Source organism: Bufo bufo, chromosome 1, assembly GCF_905171765.1.
Source record: "Bufo bufo chromosome 1, aBufBuf1.1, whole genome shotgun sequence".
Classification (NCBI taxonomy): domain Eukaryota; kingdom Metazoa; phylum Chordata; class Amphibia; order Anura; family Bufonidae; genus Bufo; species Bufo bufo.
Genome location: NC_053389.1, coordinates 253,193,608 through 253,210,686, shown reverse-complemented (window position 1 = coordinate 253,210,686; position 17,079 = coordinate 253,193,608). Strand labels below are relative to the sequence as shown.

The 17,079-nt window shown below is 40.6% G+C and overlaps 2 protein-coding genes across 5 annotated transcripts in view; both read right to left on the bottom strand.

The window, feature by feature from the left end:
* Positions 1 to 17,079, bottom strand: part of LOC121005778 (E3 ubiquitin/ISG15 ligase TRIM25-like) — a 965,623-nt gene that overhangs the window by 223,806 nt on the left and 724,738 nt on the right. The window lies entirely within an intron of this gene.
* BRAF (B-Raf proto-oncogene, serine/threonine kinase) overlaps positions 11,090 to 17,079 on the bottom strand; it is an 85,657-nt gene continuing 79,667 nt past the window's right edge. For all 3 annotated transcript variants that reach the window (XM_040438491.1, XM_040438504.1, XM_040438498.1), the window contains one exon: positions 11,090 to 12,201. In XM_040438491.1, coding sequence (XP_040294425.1) covers positions 12,179 to 12,201 — 23 coding nt within the window. In that variant the 3' untranslated portion in view covers positions 11,090 to 12,178. The remainder of the gene's footprint in view (positions 12,202 to 17,079) is intronic.

The following is a 17,079-nucleotide window of genomic DNA, read 5'->3' as shown; positions in this document are numbered from 1 at the left end:
CCCCCCCCCCCCCCCCCTCCCCCGAACAGTTGCGGCCCAGTCTGCCGCAAAAAAAACGCGGCCCAGTAAATACATGGCCACCCGGAGCACTGCCGGACAGCCAAGGGAAGAAGTTCCAGCACCTAGAGCGCCCCCGGGGGGGGAACAGAAACTGCCGGTACTACGGGGGGGGGGGGGATGCAGCAGGATTTCCCCGCCAATTGGTTGAGTCCCCCAAGAGGAAAGACTACCCGGAGTCGTGGTGGTGAAGTAAGCGACGCACGAGGCGTCCGCGATTTTACTTTCATTCGTTGGCGCCCGCTCCTGACAGGGTCGGAATATGGAGATGGGGAGCGATAGTGGGGAGCAGGAGCTGTGCGTTCCTCTCCGTCCCGCTGATGTGTACACTGTACCCCGCAGCGCCATCTCGCCCTATTCCGCCTTTAACCACATTAACCCCCTCTTAATCGTCTACCGGCCTAGGGGGGAGTGAGAGGGACTGTTATAGGGGTCTTGATAATAATGGCCCCTGGCAAAAAATGTATTCCTGGGATTCGAACTCACGACCTTTCGCATCAGAGGCAATGCATTTACCCACACAGCTATGAGAGCTGTATTGCCTGCTGTTTCCCCCTAGTTAACCCTGAGGGCAGGGGAAAAACTATGCCAGAGAAACCCCAGGGGAGAGGAAGGGAGGGAGGGGTTAATACTCACCTAGTCCCGTGTACTCACCTCATCTTCTGTCTTGCCGCCATCTTCACCCCCTCCTCTGATCCAGCAGGGTCACCCCTTCAGCTACTGGCACCGTAGTGGCAGGACGCTGGAAAAGGGGGGCTTGGATAGGTGACCCTTTGGCTGGCGGGATGCAGGAGAGCGAGGCTGCCCTGGTCCACCTTGTCTTCTGTGGGGGAGGCAGCAGTGTGGGTGACCGCCACTGGCGCAACTCGACCCCGGGAGAACAGGGAGGCGAGGCGTCCACTGTTTTCCCATCTGAAAAAGAAGGGAAAAAATAAACTAAAATAAAAAATCTTCAGGAGAGCCGTGCAGAGCAGGGAGGTCTTGTCTCCTATTGACACTAGAAAAAACTGAAGCTCTCTCTCCAGGCTGGAGGGGGTATAGCTGCCGGGGAGGAGCTAACAGCTTTTACTAGTGTCAACGCCTCCTAGAGGACATAGCTATACCCACGGTTTCTGTGTCCCCCAATGAATATGGGCGAGAAATGAGAAATAGGTGGCGATGGTGCTAGAAACTCAAAGCTGCAGCAAACTCTGCAGATTCAAGTCATGAAGTGATTGTCATTGTAGTCTTGTCCTAGTAATCACAAGTATGATCCCAGGAACGCCTCCGCTATATCCACCACTATATGGTCATTGTATAGCTGTGCTGTTCATCTTTGTATAGTGATTTTTATATAAAAACAGTATGGTGGTGTTATTCAGACACTATGTGGTAATTGTATTACTGTATATATTGAGCCGCATATTATCATGCATTGATTAGTTTTAATGACGGGGCATATTATTGGGCGCTAAGGACTAATATAAGGTTCCAGTACTTACAGAACTAACTTTATTACAAAGTAATATCAAGGGGCAGTTTACTGCTGAGCCAGCGTATATAAGCCTATCGTTTTGGGATGTGCTCCTAAGAAACACCCCTGGAGCACATATAATATCAATTACTAATTAAGGCTACTTTCACACTGGCAGTTTGGCTTTCCGTTTGTGAGAGCCCTGAACGGATCTCACAAGAGGTCCAAAACGGATCAGTTTTGCCCTTAATGCATTCTTAATGGAAAAGGATCCGCTCAGAATGCATCAGTTCCATCTCCATTCCGCTTTGGAGGCGGACACCAAAACGCCGCTTGCAGTGCTGCTTGGTGTCCGTCTGACGATACTGAGCCAAACTGATCCGTTCTGACACACAATGTAAGTCAATGGGGAGGGATCTGTTTTCTATGACGCAATGTGGTACAATAGAAAACGGATTTGACTTTCAATGGTGTTCAAAACAAATCCGTCTTTACCCCCTTCCTGACAAGACATATTTTAGCTTTTTTAGTACATGCATCTTTTCAAGCCATAACCCATTTACAGCTTGTAAATAATTTTGCGCTTTTTTCAGTGATCTAAAAGGTCATTTTTATTTATTTTACTTTTCTTTTTTTTTACTTTTTTAAATTATGTCCCCATTTGGACATTAGGGATTTATGGTTATAGGGGCTATAAGCTTTAGAGTGGAATATGTGGTGTTTTTTTTTATTTTTTATTATGTCTATTTTTTTACTTTGTGCACCCCACCCCATATTGCCATACAATATTTATTTTTATTGCTTTCTTCTGTAACTAGGGCTGACATACAGTATTAGCCACAGCTACAGAGGAAATACAGCCCCCCCCCCCTTCCCCCCAGAGAGGCTCTACAAGGCTCATCAACCTCACTGCATAGCTGAAATGGCTCTGCTATGACCCAACAGCTCATACAGATACACGGCCCCTAGCTATCACATGGCTAGGCTCTTTTCAGGGAGTGGCATTGCCACTTCCTGATCTGTATACAAAGTGCACATTGATGGAGAAGGCGGGGTGGTAAAAAAAAGTCCCTCTCTTCTCTTTAGTGAACCCTACTGCACTGTCTTACAGATGCATGATTAGCATGTAGCTGAAAACTCTACAAGGACATGCAAAAATGTCTTTGCAGAGAAAAGGGCCAACCACCTGGACAAATATATTTAATGAGAACCTCAGTCTCCATAAAAAAAAAAATTATATATATATATATATATATATATATATATATATATATATATATATATATATATATAATAATTATTATTTTTTTATTTTTTTTGTAGCCAAGAAAAAAATCCAATACCCTACTGCAGTCCCTATTTCCATTACTTGTAGATTTACTCCCAAAACATTTCACAAACTGAACTCCTCGTAGCTTAGTACCTCTTCTCAGATCATATAGCCTTGGCATAGAAATACAACATACATATACTATAATAAAACATTAAAAACTCCCCAACCCACCCCAAAAAAGAAACTGCCACTATACAAAAGGTACCTTACAAAGTACTTAATTTTATTATGTTTGCATTCCCAATGAATGAATAAATTAAAAACATAAAAAATGTATTCTGTTCAGTCTATTTTTGTTTCTCATAAGAACAGACTCTTTCCTCCGATATTAGGTTGAAAAATCTTGTTTTGAAATGTAAAAAAAAAAAAAAGTTTATGAGATTAAAAAACTGAACTTACTATTTTACTTTTTCAAATTTACTCAGTCCCTGGTTTGGTCCTGGAACTTCCAATTCTGACGTCATTCTAATAAAGCTGTTAGTAATATTCTTGCTCTGCATCAGCTGTAATGGTTGCTGCTTAGCTACTGCTCAGCCAGACACACAGCCCTCTTTAACCTCATTGACTGAGCTTGTGCCAGAATAAAACACAGAACAGAGGGTCCAGGTCAGGATGGTGGGTAAAGGAATCTGAAATCCCAGCAGATTTTATATATATACCTATATTTGTAAGTTAAATTTGTTACATTTTATAAGCAGTTTTTTCTGCTGCTGAACAACCCTTTAAATAATACACTTACATTGTATTGTTCCCTTTAATGGCAATATTCATTATACTAACGAGTACACCTAGAACTTGCCATAAATTGTATCAAAACTTGGTACAAATTGGTGCATTTTTGGTGCAAACTGGCCCTTTTTGTTTTGCAATTTGGTGCATCTAGTTTTATAAAAATCCACTGTGCATAGCTTGCCATGGAGGTTGCCATTTAGCCAACCATTAATTCATATAAAGTTAGACAAAAGAGTCTAGCAATGCACCAACCACATCTAGCATGAGCCACTGTGATAAATTTGGTGCAGTGCCAAAGTTTACGCCATTTATATGGTTAGTAAATCTGCCCCATTGTGTTTTCCAATTTCCAAACATACACACTTTTTGTAGCTAAAATTAATATTTCAGCTGAAAGTTATATGAAGATTATATAGGAAGGTATCAATTAGGCTAGGTCTACACGACGACATTTGTTGCGCGACTCAATAGGGCGCAACGTATGTCGCGCGACAATTTTTATAATGGCAGTCTATGGTGTCGCACTGCAACATGCGACATGCTGCGACTGCGACGCAACAGTCGCAGAAAAATCCATCTCGATGGATTTTCTGCGACTGTTGCGTCGCAGTCGCAGCATGTCGCATGTTGCAGTGCGACATCATAGACTGCCATTATAAAAATTGTCGCGCGACATTGGTGCAACAAAATGTCGCGCGACAAATGTCGTCGTGTAGACCTAGCCTTATTCAACTGTTCAGGATGTTTTTTTTTTCCCCCTTTAACTGAAATATCCTTAGGCGGTTGCATATCGGCATCCATATTATGATAAGCCCATACTATGCCATTTTGTAATATATCTTACATAACTATTATGCAGGTTTATTCCCGATTTCGGCTGAGCTGCAATACTAAACAGGAACCGTGGACAATGTAGCGCTGTTTTTGGGAAAACATACATACTTTTTAGGCTACTTTCACATGAGTGCTAAAATCTTCCGGCAGGTTGTTTCAGCACAGGAACATCTTGATGGAGTTCATCGTATCCAGCATAGCCGGAAAGGGCTGGAGCACTGCTAGCAACAGTTTTTGTCCATCCAAATCCCAGCACTAATGCCAGAAACGGGCTGGTTCCCACCAGACCCCATTATAGTCAATGGGTTCCATCAGGGAAAGGTAGTGTCTGGCTATGCTAGATATGATGAACTCCAGCGTGTTGTTTTGGCAGAGGAAGATTTTAGCTCAAATGTGAAACTTGAATAATGTTAAGCTTAAAGGGGTATTCCCATCACACACAATGGGGGCATATCGCTAGGACCCACCTCTGGGACCTGCACCTATGCCGAGAACGGATCGGGGAGACTGGTGGCTGGAGGACCCCAGAGGTTTCCGGGGGTGCCACCACCAAGTGCTCTCCCCATACAAGTGAATGGGATAGCACCACGCTTGCGCAGACACCGTTCCCATTCATTTCCATGGGACGGACAGTTTTTTTGTGGCCCCATAGAAACTAAGGAAAGAGGGGGGTTGCACATGCGCCCACCACCACCTTTTCCCACTCCATTCTCAATGTAGGTGCGGGTCCCAGAGGTTGGACCTGCACCTATCAGACAATGGGGGCATATCCTAGCGATATGCCCCCATTGTCTGCGATAGGAAAACTCCTTTAAGTCTAATATCCTTGAACTAGTGGATTTTGACTACAGTCACATGTAGTCAGGTTGTATCAGTTAAAAGGCTATGAACACCTGTGGAGGCAATTTTTGTTTATGATTGCATTTTACTCATTTTTGGCTAAAAATCATATTTTAAATTGGCCGTTATTAAAAATATCGAGCCATTCTGTCACAAAGGGTTAACTGTTTCTCTAGCTACATGACTGGTACTTTCACTTTGTGTCTGTCATCAAATAACCCTCATCTCTAAAATACTAAGAGGTCATAGACACTTATTTAAGCCACATTCTTATCAGTAAGATAAGGATTGAGCTTTGATGAGTGTTTATAATGTGAGAGCAGAGATAAATGCTCACCAGATGACGGAAAAGACAAAAAAAATCCACAGGCAGCTATGTACACAAAAAAGGATTCCATATTTTTAATAAAAAATATTTTAGCTCAAAATATGTACAATGCAATAATAAAAAAAAATTGCCTCCAAAAAGGTGTACATAGCCTTTAAGCTCTCCAGGACAAAGATTTTGTTTTTTGTGGGGGGAGGGGGGGGGGGGGGGGGAAGGGGGGCTTGCTGAGATACCTGTTGCAGCTGGACCCTGGTGATCAATGGCAGACTCATCTGTTACATAAGACTAAAACAGTACTACTGCACAGTATAAATACAAATGTTAAATTGTCACAATCATTCCTACAAATTTTGCGTAAAATCATTTGTACATGTGAATAAAAGAAAGTTTATAATATATCTAATCAGAGAAAAATGCATTTTGCTCACAATATCAGCATTCTTTCTCCTCTCCGCACAGCCATCTATGGGCAGCATGCGTCTGTCTTTTCTCTCTCACTGAAGCTTATTGCTATTCACCTCTTCTCAGTCTTTCATGGGCAGCATGTAATACGATCCTTCAGTGAGCTGAAAGTCCTCTTTTTGCTCAAGATGGACTCAGCAGAAAATGTTAGTTTAGGAGGGAGTGGGGGACAAAGAAACATTCTTCTCTGAAAAGATATATTATAAATGCATCTGTTGTATTGATTAATGCAAAAGTTTGCAGAAACGACAGTGACAATTTAAAGAACACCAATATAGCTTTGCTATGAAATTAAGAGACTTGCGATTCAGATTACTCTATTTGCTTAGATTGGATTTCTAACGCTTTCTAATAAACGTTTGACCTTGACGTTCAAAACTCTAGCAAATTAAACAAAAAAAGAAAAAAAATTCTTAAAAAATTCTATTACATGAAATGAGAAAGAATGGACAGCAATGGTGATGGTGCACATGAATGTTTAATTGTTCACAGTTTTTTTTTTTGCAAATTATTGCACTTGCTGTAGTAATGTGCTAAACTAAAACTTCACTGTATGAACAGAGAAAACTATATACACATATTTTACATTGATATAAAAAAAATAATGGTAAAATAATGGTAACAAGGGTTACCTCCCCCACGTCAAGGTGCTTTTAAGAACTTTTCCTCATAAAACAAAAAAAATTACAATGAATCAACAGTAAACATTTCATGAAATGTCCTTATTTCTGTTGCTGGGAAAGCTGGGTTATAAGCAATATGACTGCTAGAACATAAACAGACTTCCGGAAAGAAAATCTATCTTGCTATGCAGTGATTATATGCCCTATTCTAATTTCAGAGCCTAAATAATAATTAGCTCTTGCATGGACCAGTAGGTAAAGGCAGCCATATTAGTTGTCATCCAGCTTTCCTAAACACACAATATTAGGAATAAAAGGAGTATAAATTAAAGGATTCTATAGGGCCAAATACATTCCAAAGACAAAATGTTCAAAATTTCCAACATATATTAAAGTCAGAGCATGGTCAATCACTAGTACAGCTTAATGGACGCAATAGAAAGTGATGGTAATGTAGACGTATAAAATACAAGAAAAATGTGTGAATGGGCATCAAGGATAAAAGAAAACGGGTCTTTTTTTTCAACCCTTGTTGCTAATCCAAATTCTACTTGGTTGTTGTGAGCAATAAAGGTGCTTCTCCCTGAGACCATTTATGATACAGAAGGCCAAATGTACACAGAACAATGAGAACATACAAAATTATGTAACAATCCATACCAACCAAAATGGTTTCAAAAATTATTAGGAACTCCAGACCACACCCTATGCACATTTTACAATTGTACTAGAAAAGTAAAGAAAACCAAAAGATGTAACAACTTCTTTGCAGTTGCTTGCGGTACAACGAATACTAGTGATCAATGCCAGGCTGCTGCCCAAGAGCTGGTATTACTTAGGCTTACATAGGAGAAGAGAAGCTGACCAGAGGTATAACAATTATCGTTCATGACCACATGAGAGGTCTATGGTACCTATGGTCTCTACTAATTCCCAATGTTTCTGGATCAGGGTGGCAGACATTATAATCTAGCCTCTCCCTAGTTAGACCTCCTGCAAATGACCATATCCTTTTTGCGGTCTGCAAATCGTTGATTTGCAAAATACAGATCCAGTCCGTGTGCATCCTGCACTTTAATAGCGGGCCCCACTGTGGAAATGCCTATTCTTGTCCGCATAATGGACAAGAATAGGACATGTTCTATAGTTTGCTGCACGGCCACGGGTCAGATGTGGACTGAAAATATGGTTGTGTGCATGAGGCCTGAAATGACTGATAACATAGAATAATAGCTTGGATTTAACAGAACGGCACAGGTCACTTTCAACTACAATTATATCTCCACCTTTCTACAAGCTTTTTGCATACATTTTGGATTAATCCCAAAAATTTTTACTACAAATTTTTCTCTTCTCATTCCCTCGGTTAAGCAAAGCATCATGGGCTTAGGTGGTAGTGGATAAACTGCTATAAATTGCATTTGGGTACAGATTAGAGGAACACTAACGAATGGTTCTCCACTTTTATTTTGCAGAATATGACACATTTAAAATAATTTGGGAGTGAGGCCGGGTTCACAGCAACGTTGTTTATTTCCAATGTTTAGCTTTGTTAGAGGAGTAAAACCATGGAAATAATGAGTGCTGGATCGGGCACATAACTGACCAAGTGCAGCTGAACAGACTCCATTGACTACAATGAAGTGCATTCAGTTTCCGTTCGAAATCCTGTTTTTCTTATCCGGACAAAAAAAGTCCTGCATGAAGGACTTTTTTGTCCAGTATTTTTAATGGAATCTGCAACGGAGGATCCGAACAGAGCCAACACAAATGTGAACAAGCCCTAACAGATAAAAATCTGCAGTTGTGGCTTTTCTTGGCCCTTCTCCGCTTTTAGTTCAGTGCAATAAGTGGGAAAAATTGGTTGCAATACTTGACAACCCCATATAACAGGCTTAGAAAATATAAAAGGTTGTTAGGCAGTATTTATATAGCAACCACTCTTTTACCTGATTTACTCTGTGCCGACAGCAGAGAAGGGGTAAGTCAGCTTGGTAGCAGTTATTTTTATTTTTTTTCACAAAAAATCTAGCAGATTGTAATAGGAAAGGACATAACTAAGAAAAAGAAATATACCAAAAATAAAAAAATGTGAAAAAAAAAAATTAAGCAAAGAACGTACAAAAGCACAAGAATCCATCTGGAATGTTTATTGTTAGATGTTTGCTGAATGAAAAGAACCTATACCTGAAAAAATATATTAATTCATGAAATGATATAAGCAAAAAACTTCAGCTTCGAGAAGAGTGCGCTTTAAACTGTGGGGTAATGGACACAGTGTAAACATTTGGAAATATGGTCTTTATTATAATTTACACACCACTTTTTTACAGATCCCCCCCCACCCACGGTAGTTCCAACCTGAATGTGCACTGTAAGTCAGTGACTGACAGTTATGTACAGCAACATAGCATTAGGTTTATATGGGTGCATTATTATTATCATCATCAGTACTACTGTTGGAACCTTCTGATACAAGCCCCAGTGCTGGAGACGTGCTATATGTAGATACACACAGGAAGAAGACTGTAGAACTTGTTATTTATTCCATGAAGCCTAGGGGATATGATTGCAAAATGTTTGAATTTAAAATTATAAAAAAAAAAAAAATTCATACAGAATTTCCAGAGAAATGTACAATTTTAAATTAAAAATTCTGGTTTCAAATCTACAGGACTGTCCAACAAAACAAAAAAAAAAACAACCAACCAAATAAGTATATAAGAATGACCAAACAGATGGAAATTTTTAGTATGTTAGATTCCCCCCCCCCCCCCCCCCCCCGAACCTTAGTGAATAAAGAGATGTACTTTAACTGTAGATTTGATCTATAGTACCTATAGACTATTTGAACCATAGGGTCAATTATATAGTTGCACTGAGCCAATTTTCAAGCCTAGTCTTTTGGCTATGCTTCTTATATCAAACATCACTGTCTGGTAATGACACTAGCCATTAGGCAAATGTTTCGGTGCACCACCAAATAAAACAGTTGAAACCAGTCTCTCTACAGAAGGATAGATTTTGGAGATGGGGGGGGCGGGGGAATAAAGAGAAACAAAATAAATAGAATATGAGCCCATCTACTAATATTTTATTAGCAAGACAAAAAACAAAAAAAAAAAACAAAAAAAAAACATCTGAACACATCCCCAATGTTGAATTATACAGAACAAAAAGATCCTAAATTTTCAGAGGGGTTTGGAAAATAAAAAAAATTATGTGAACTCATCCAACAATTTGGTATTGAAAAAAATAATAATAATCTGGCGTTTTGGTGGATTAAATACAACAACAAAAAATAGATTCTTCTTCCTAAAATGTGTTTCAATGTAGTGAATATCTGAATATTTAAAAAAAGATATGTACATAAGTTACTGGGTGAGTTTATGTCATGGCCACAGCACGGTGTGGAAGGGGAGGCGGGGGGTCGGTAGTTCATTACACAAGCCACTGGTCTAGTTTTCATTTACAAAACTCTGGCCAAACTCCAAAGCATTCCACATTTACATAGCAAAATAAATTAAATAAATAGCAATTAATAAAAATGAAAAGAAAAAAAAAAAAATCAAAAAACTAACTGTACAAAAATAAAATAAAATAAAATATGACCTCGTCAGCAGCTACTGGTTTAGGCTTTGGAGTATAAACATTTAGTTGTAACATTAATACCAGTAGCGTGAACACTCACAAACGTGCGCTCACACGCGCTAAAATCTGGCCAGTCTTTTACAGGTGAAATTCACCAAGCCAAAACATTTTCCTGTTGGTTGAATTATGGACTGAAGCGGGAATTACATGATTTACTCTAGCAGGGTCCAACTTTTAGAGATTCCAAAGTAACAGCACAAGACAGAGAAGCAGTGCTGCTGACCAGGAAAAGAACATAAGTGGCAGTGGAGTTTATTGTGATCATGTTTTGCGCAGCAAGATATGTAAAACTCTGTTTTTTTTTGGGTGCCACCCATTAACCTTGTAGGAAATAAATTAAATTCCAAAAAGTCCAGAAACAAAAACAGTTCAGTTTCAGTCCATGCAAGGCCTCGGCAAAAGGAATGAAATACCAGAGCAGAATAGAGAAGAGAAGGTTGGCCACAGACTCCTCCCAGACCCTTTTTGAAGGAAAAAAAACTAAATGGACATTAATGCAAAAATGTTCAATCCATTCTTTTATAAAGTGTTAGACCAAATAAAATGCAGAATCTCCATTCCATACAGTAGTAAACTATTACATGATCTTCCAGACCACGAGTTAGGCCTCTTGCACACGAACGTTGTGTGCCCGTGGCCGTATAACCGGCCCGTGTGCACTCTTGAATGGGTCCGCAATCACGGAGATGCGGAATGGAAGCATGGATCGGAACCCCATGGAAGCACTACCGAGTGCTTCCGTGGTGTTTCTGTCCGTGCCTCCGCATAGAAAAAAAGAATAGAACTTCTTCTATATTTTTGGGGTGCGGGCGGATCACGGACGCATTCAAGTTGAATGGGTCTCGATCCGTCCCGGCTGCCGCACAGACGTTGCCCATGCATTAGGGACCGCAAATTGCGGTCCCCTATGCACAAAACAGATGCACAACGTTTGTGTGCAAGAGGCCTTATAATAAAAAAAGATCTGGACAACTCTGCTTATCCCTCATGAGAACATATCAGTGATGCCATCAAGTGACACCAATTGGAGAATGAATAATCTGGGAGTTTTGTTGGCAGGCTCCACAGTTTTAGAAAGAACAATGTGTGGGGCCCCAGATCAATTTTGAAGATAGTTGATTGGAAGCATTATTACTTTAAGTAAACAGAAGGGTGGGTTGAGGAAGCAGCTTAATGATTCCAAATGAAATCTAATAATTAATGAATTTGTTGGAGATTAGAAAAAATTATTTTTAATTTTTTTTTGCCTCCGGGGAACAGTACCACCCTTGTCCATGGGCTGTATCTAGTATTGCAGCTCAGCTATATTCACTTTGTGGCCTTATGGTGCCATGACTTAGATCTTAATCAGTTGAAGGACTAATTGCTGGTCTAGCTGATGTGTAACCGTATGAATGGGTGAACTTGTACCATACTAGTAGGCAATTACTTGTGTGGGGATATGGAGATCCAGCATTTTATTTCCCAAAAGACAAAAAGGATTCCTAGCAGGCAGTCCCCATCATGATTGGAGCAAGATCCACAAAGAATGGGAGGGAATCGGTGTTAGTATTTTAAACAAAAGGAATCTCTGCAATAAAGAAGATCCGCCTTCTCGTTGCCAAGACTAGGCCTCTCCTCAGCAGTGTGTACACCAGTAGGGGCGTGCTGAAGAGCAGTGCTGGGCCACTCCCTAGAGGAACACAGGTGTTTCAGCTGGTCCCTATCCCCCTCCCCCCATTTATTTTTCCTTTGATGGTTCATGCTGCTCCCTCTTACAATATGGGTGCATTATCTGCATGTTTTGTAAAGTAGTCCCAGTGCTAAGAAACTAGAGGAACACGAGACTTAAAGTAGTAACAGAGGTGCTTGTGCTGACTGTGCCGTTACTTGAAGGCTGTAAATTCTCCTGCAGAGGGAGTACAAAAGAAATCAAGTTTATTAAAAAAGCAGAACAGGTCTGATGCTTGTAGTAACCACAAGCTAGACAGGTTAGTGCAAGCACGAAGAATACAGAGACATATAAAGACAACAGATATTCAGACTCCGAGAGGTGTAAAACAGTCTATACAAAAGGTTAAAACTGAAGGGTTACAAAAGGAGTTTGAGAATTATTATTTTTACTAATTACAAAAAAAAAAAAAAATAAAAAAAAAAATAGACCACTGTGTTGACCTGGGCATTCTCTTCCTGGGCAGTCATTATGTGCTGTAAACACCTCATATGTGAGGGTCCCAGAGGTGGATCACTACCTGCGCTGCCATTTCCATAACAACTCTGCCCCCATCCATAGACTTCAATGGAGATAGCCAACTGCAACCACCTCTACACTGAAGAGAAAAGCAGCCATTGGTAGTTGATCTGAATCCGCAAAAGGGTCATAAGCCCAGTGGAAATGCCATAAAATGGGACTTGTCAATAATCAGGCTCACTTCAATAGACCTCACTAGTATTGCTGCGGTACCACTGCCAATCACAAAGTAGGAAGCAGATCTCAAATAACTGCAGTTCTACCTCAAGTGTCTTGTGTTATGAAAACTCACATGAAAACTCAAAAAACCCTGCAGAAAATTTCCTATTTTTAATTTTATGTTTGATGTAAATATAGTTGGAGCGCAGCTCAGGGGACATAAGGGCATTTTCAACCCCCTAGTGACAACTAATTTTATCCTGAAGGACCAGTAACCTTTTTCACCTCCTGCACTACAGTTCAATTTAGCTATACAAGACCTTACATTTTGCAGGATGAGTTACAGGGCTTATTTTGTTTTAAATATTTTGGGGTATATATAGTGCATTAAGTAAAACTTACTTTTTTTTTTTGGGGGGGGGGGGGGGGGTCGATAAAACAGCAATTTTACCATTATCTTGTCAGATTTATTTTTACAGCGTTCACTGTGTGGTATAAATAATAACTTTATTCTGTGGGTCACTACAGTTAGATTGTCAAATTATATACAGTTCCAAGAAAAAGTATGTGAACCCTTTGGAATGATATGGGTTTCTCCACAAATTGGTCATAAAATGTGATCTGATCTTCATCTAAGTCACAACAATAGACAATCACAGTCTGCTTAAACTAATAACACACAAAGAATTAAATGTTACCATGTTTTTATTGAACACACCATGTAAACATTCACAGTGCAGGTGGAAAAAGTATGTGAACCCCTAGACTAATGACATCTCCAAGAGCTAATTGGAGTGAGGTGTCAGCCAACTGGAGTCCAATCAATGAGATGAGATTGGAGGTGTTTGTTACAGCTGCACTGCCCTATAAAAAACACACACCAGTTCTGGGTTTGCTTTTCACAAGAAGCATTGCCTGATGTGAATGAGGTCTCACACAAAAGAGCTCTTAGAAAACCTACAATTAAGAATTGTTGACTTGCATAAAGCTGGAAAGGGTTATAAAAGTATCTCCAAAAGCCTTGCTGTTCATCAGTCCACGGTAAGACAAATTGTCTATAAATGGAGAAAGTTCAGCACTGCTTCTACTCTCCCTAGGAGTGGCCGTCCTGTAAAGATGACTGCAAGAGCACAGCGCAGACTGCTCAATGAGGTGAATAAGAATCCTAGAGTGTCAGCTAAAGACTTACAAAAGCCTCTGGCATATGCTAACATCCCTGTTAGCGAATCTACGATACCAGTAGAAAGAGGGAGGTGCTCATGCCGCTCTACAGAGCACTAGTGCGACCTCATTTGGAGTATTGTGCTCAGTACTGGAGACCATATCTCCAAAAGGATATTGATACGTTGGAGAGAATTCAGAGAAGAGCTACTAAACTGGTACATGGATTGAAGGATAAAACTTACCAGGAAAGGTTAAAAAGGACCTTAACATGTATAGCTTGGAAGAAAGACGAGACAGAGGGGATATGATAGAAACTTTTAAATACATAAAGGGAATCAACAAGGTAAAAGAGGAGAGAATATTTAAAAGAAGAAAAACTGCTACAAGAGGACATAGTTTTAAATTAGAGGGGCAAAGGTTTAAAAGTAATATTAGGCAGTATTACTTTACTGAGAGAGTAGTGGATGCATGGAATAGCCTTCCTGCAGAAGTGGTAGCTGCAAATACAGTGAAGGAGTTTAAGCATGCATGGGATAGGCATAAGGCCATCCTTCATATAAGATAGAGCCAGGGGCTATTCATAGTATTCAGTATATTGGGCAGACTAGATGGGCCAAATGGTTCTTATCTGTCGACACATTCTATGTTTCTATGTAAAACACTAAACAAGAATGGATTTCATGGGAGGATACCACAGAGGAAGCCACTGCTGTCCAAAAAAAACATTGCTGCACGTTTACAGTTTGCACAAGAGCACCTGGATGTTCCACAGCAGTACTGGCAAAATATTCTGTGGACAGATAAAACCAAAGTGGAGTTGTTTGGAAGAAACACACAACACTATGTGTGGAGAAAGAGGCACAGCACACCAACATCAAAACCTCATCCCAACTGTGAAGTATGGTGGTGGGGGCATCATGGTTTGGGGCTGCTTTGCTGCGTCAGGGCCTGAACGGATTGCCATCATCGAAGGAAAAATGAATTCCCAAGTTTATCAAGATATTTTGCTGGAGAACTTAAGGCCATCTGTCCACCAGCTGAAGCTTAACAAAAGATGGGTGTTGCAACAGGACAACAACCCAAAGCATAGAAGTAAATCAACAACAGAATGGCTTAAAACAGAAGAAAATACGCCTTCTGGAGTGGCCCAGTCAGAGTCCTGACCTCAACCCGATTGAGATGCTGTGGCATGACCTCAAGAAAGCGATTCACACCAGACATCCCAAGAATATTGCTGAACTGAAACAGTTCTGTAAAGAGTAATGGTCAATAATTACTCCTGACCGTTGTGCACGTCTGACCTGCAAGTACAGGAAACGTTTGGTTGAAGTTATTGCTGCCAAACGAGGTTCAACCAGTTATTAAATCCAAGGGTTCACATACTTTTTCCACCTGCACTGTAAAGGTTTACATGGTGAGTTCAATAAAAACATGGTAACATTTAATTCTTTGTGTGTTATTAATTTAAGCAGATTGATTGTCTATTGTTGTGACTTAGATGAAGATCAGATCACATTTTATGACCAATTTGTGAAGAAATCCATATCATTCCAAAGGGTTCACATACTTTTTCTTGCAACTGTACATATACCAGCCCATAAGACGCACCTAGGTTTTTCAGGAGGAAATTGAGAAAAAAAAATATATATTTTGAACCAAAAGGTGTGCTTTTGAACTAATGGTCGTCTGTGGATGGCACAGTTATGGGGAGGGGGGGGGGGGGGGGGGCTCTGTGGAGGGCACAGTTATGAGGAGGGGGGAGGGGTCTGTGGATGGCACAGTTATGCTATATAGGTCATCCACAGATTTCCCCCCCCTATAACAGTATCCCCCAATACACCAGGCCCGCCACTCACAGCAGTATTCATATGTAAACGGTAATCCTTAACCTCTTAAGGTTAGTTAAAGTAGCGCTATCCAGTGTACTACTACTTACTATCATGCTCCTGTACCGTAGCAGGCAGAGCAGCTGTAACATCATTCACTCACATCACAGAAGCAGGCGCGTGATGTGAGCAAGTAACATTACAGCTGCCGGACGCTCTCCCTGCTACGGGAACTTGATAGTAAGTAGTAGTACACTGGATAGCGCTACTTTAACTAAAGTTAAGAAGAGGTTAAGGATTACAGTTTACATATGAATACTGCTGTAAAGCGGCGGGGCCCGGTATAATAGAGAACATTGACTGCATCAGGCCCTGCCGCGATTCCAGCAGTTGGCAGCCTCCAGCCCCTCCTCCCTCCCCCGATACATCGCAGGCTGCACAGCATCGCAGCTGGCGATGTATCAGTGTTAGCCATATAAAAATTGCAGCATTCGCCCCATAAAATGCACTGCCATTTTACCCCCCATTTTTTTTCTATCCTATACAGCATGCTGTCAAAAGCACCACTGCCCCACCCTCCTCCTTCCTTCAAAATGGCAGAGACCACAGCCAACTGAAAGGGGAGGCTGCTCTAACTCTTTATATCTCACGGTGGGTAGCAGCTAGAGATATGGGCCTATAACGAGACATATAGCTGTTAGAAATCGGGTTGGGAGCAGATAATGCTGTGATTCTGTTCTTGTTTTAAGGCTTAGACTTGCAAACAAAACCAGCCCTATATGAGATATGAAGAGTTAAAGGTTATGTACACTTTTGGAGGCAATTTTTGTTAGAGGGGTATTTCCATCTCAGACAATGTCCCATCTCAATGTCTAATAAAAGAAAGTCAGTCACGTAGTTCTTTTAGATACTATTGAATACTTGCGCTGCAGGTCAATTCACACCAATTTCCAATGCATTAAAGTAAAGTAAAGAACCGCGCTGCCTGAACAAGGAATTATTTCCAACCGTGCTGAAAGCCCACCGAGTTGATACAGGATAACAGTGCTTCCCAGCTCTGGATTCCAAACGCACCAAAAAAATAAAATCACACCATAGTGAAGTACTTCAGATACAGATAAAACAACTTGTGGTTTATTATACTCAAACGAGTTAAAATTCATAGCATATACAAAATCCTAGTAGTATCACTCCGCTGCTCGACCCGGGTTTCGCACTCAAGCTTCGTCAGGGGTGAAAGCTTGAGTGCGAAACCCGGGTCGGGCAGCGGAGTGATACTACTAGGATTTTATATATGCTATGAATTTTAACTCGTTTGTGAGTATAAACCACAAGTTGTTTTACCTGTATCTAAAGTGCTTCACTATGGTGTGATTTTTTTGGTGCC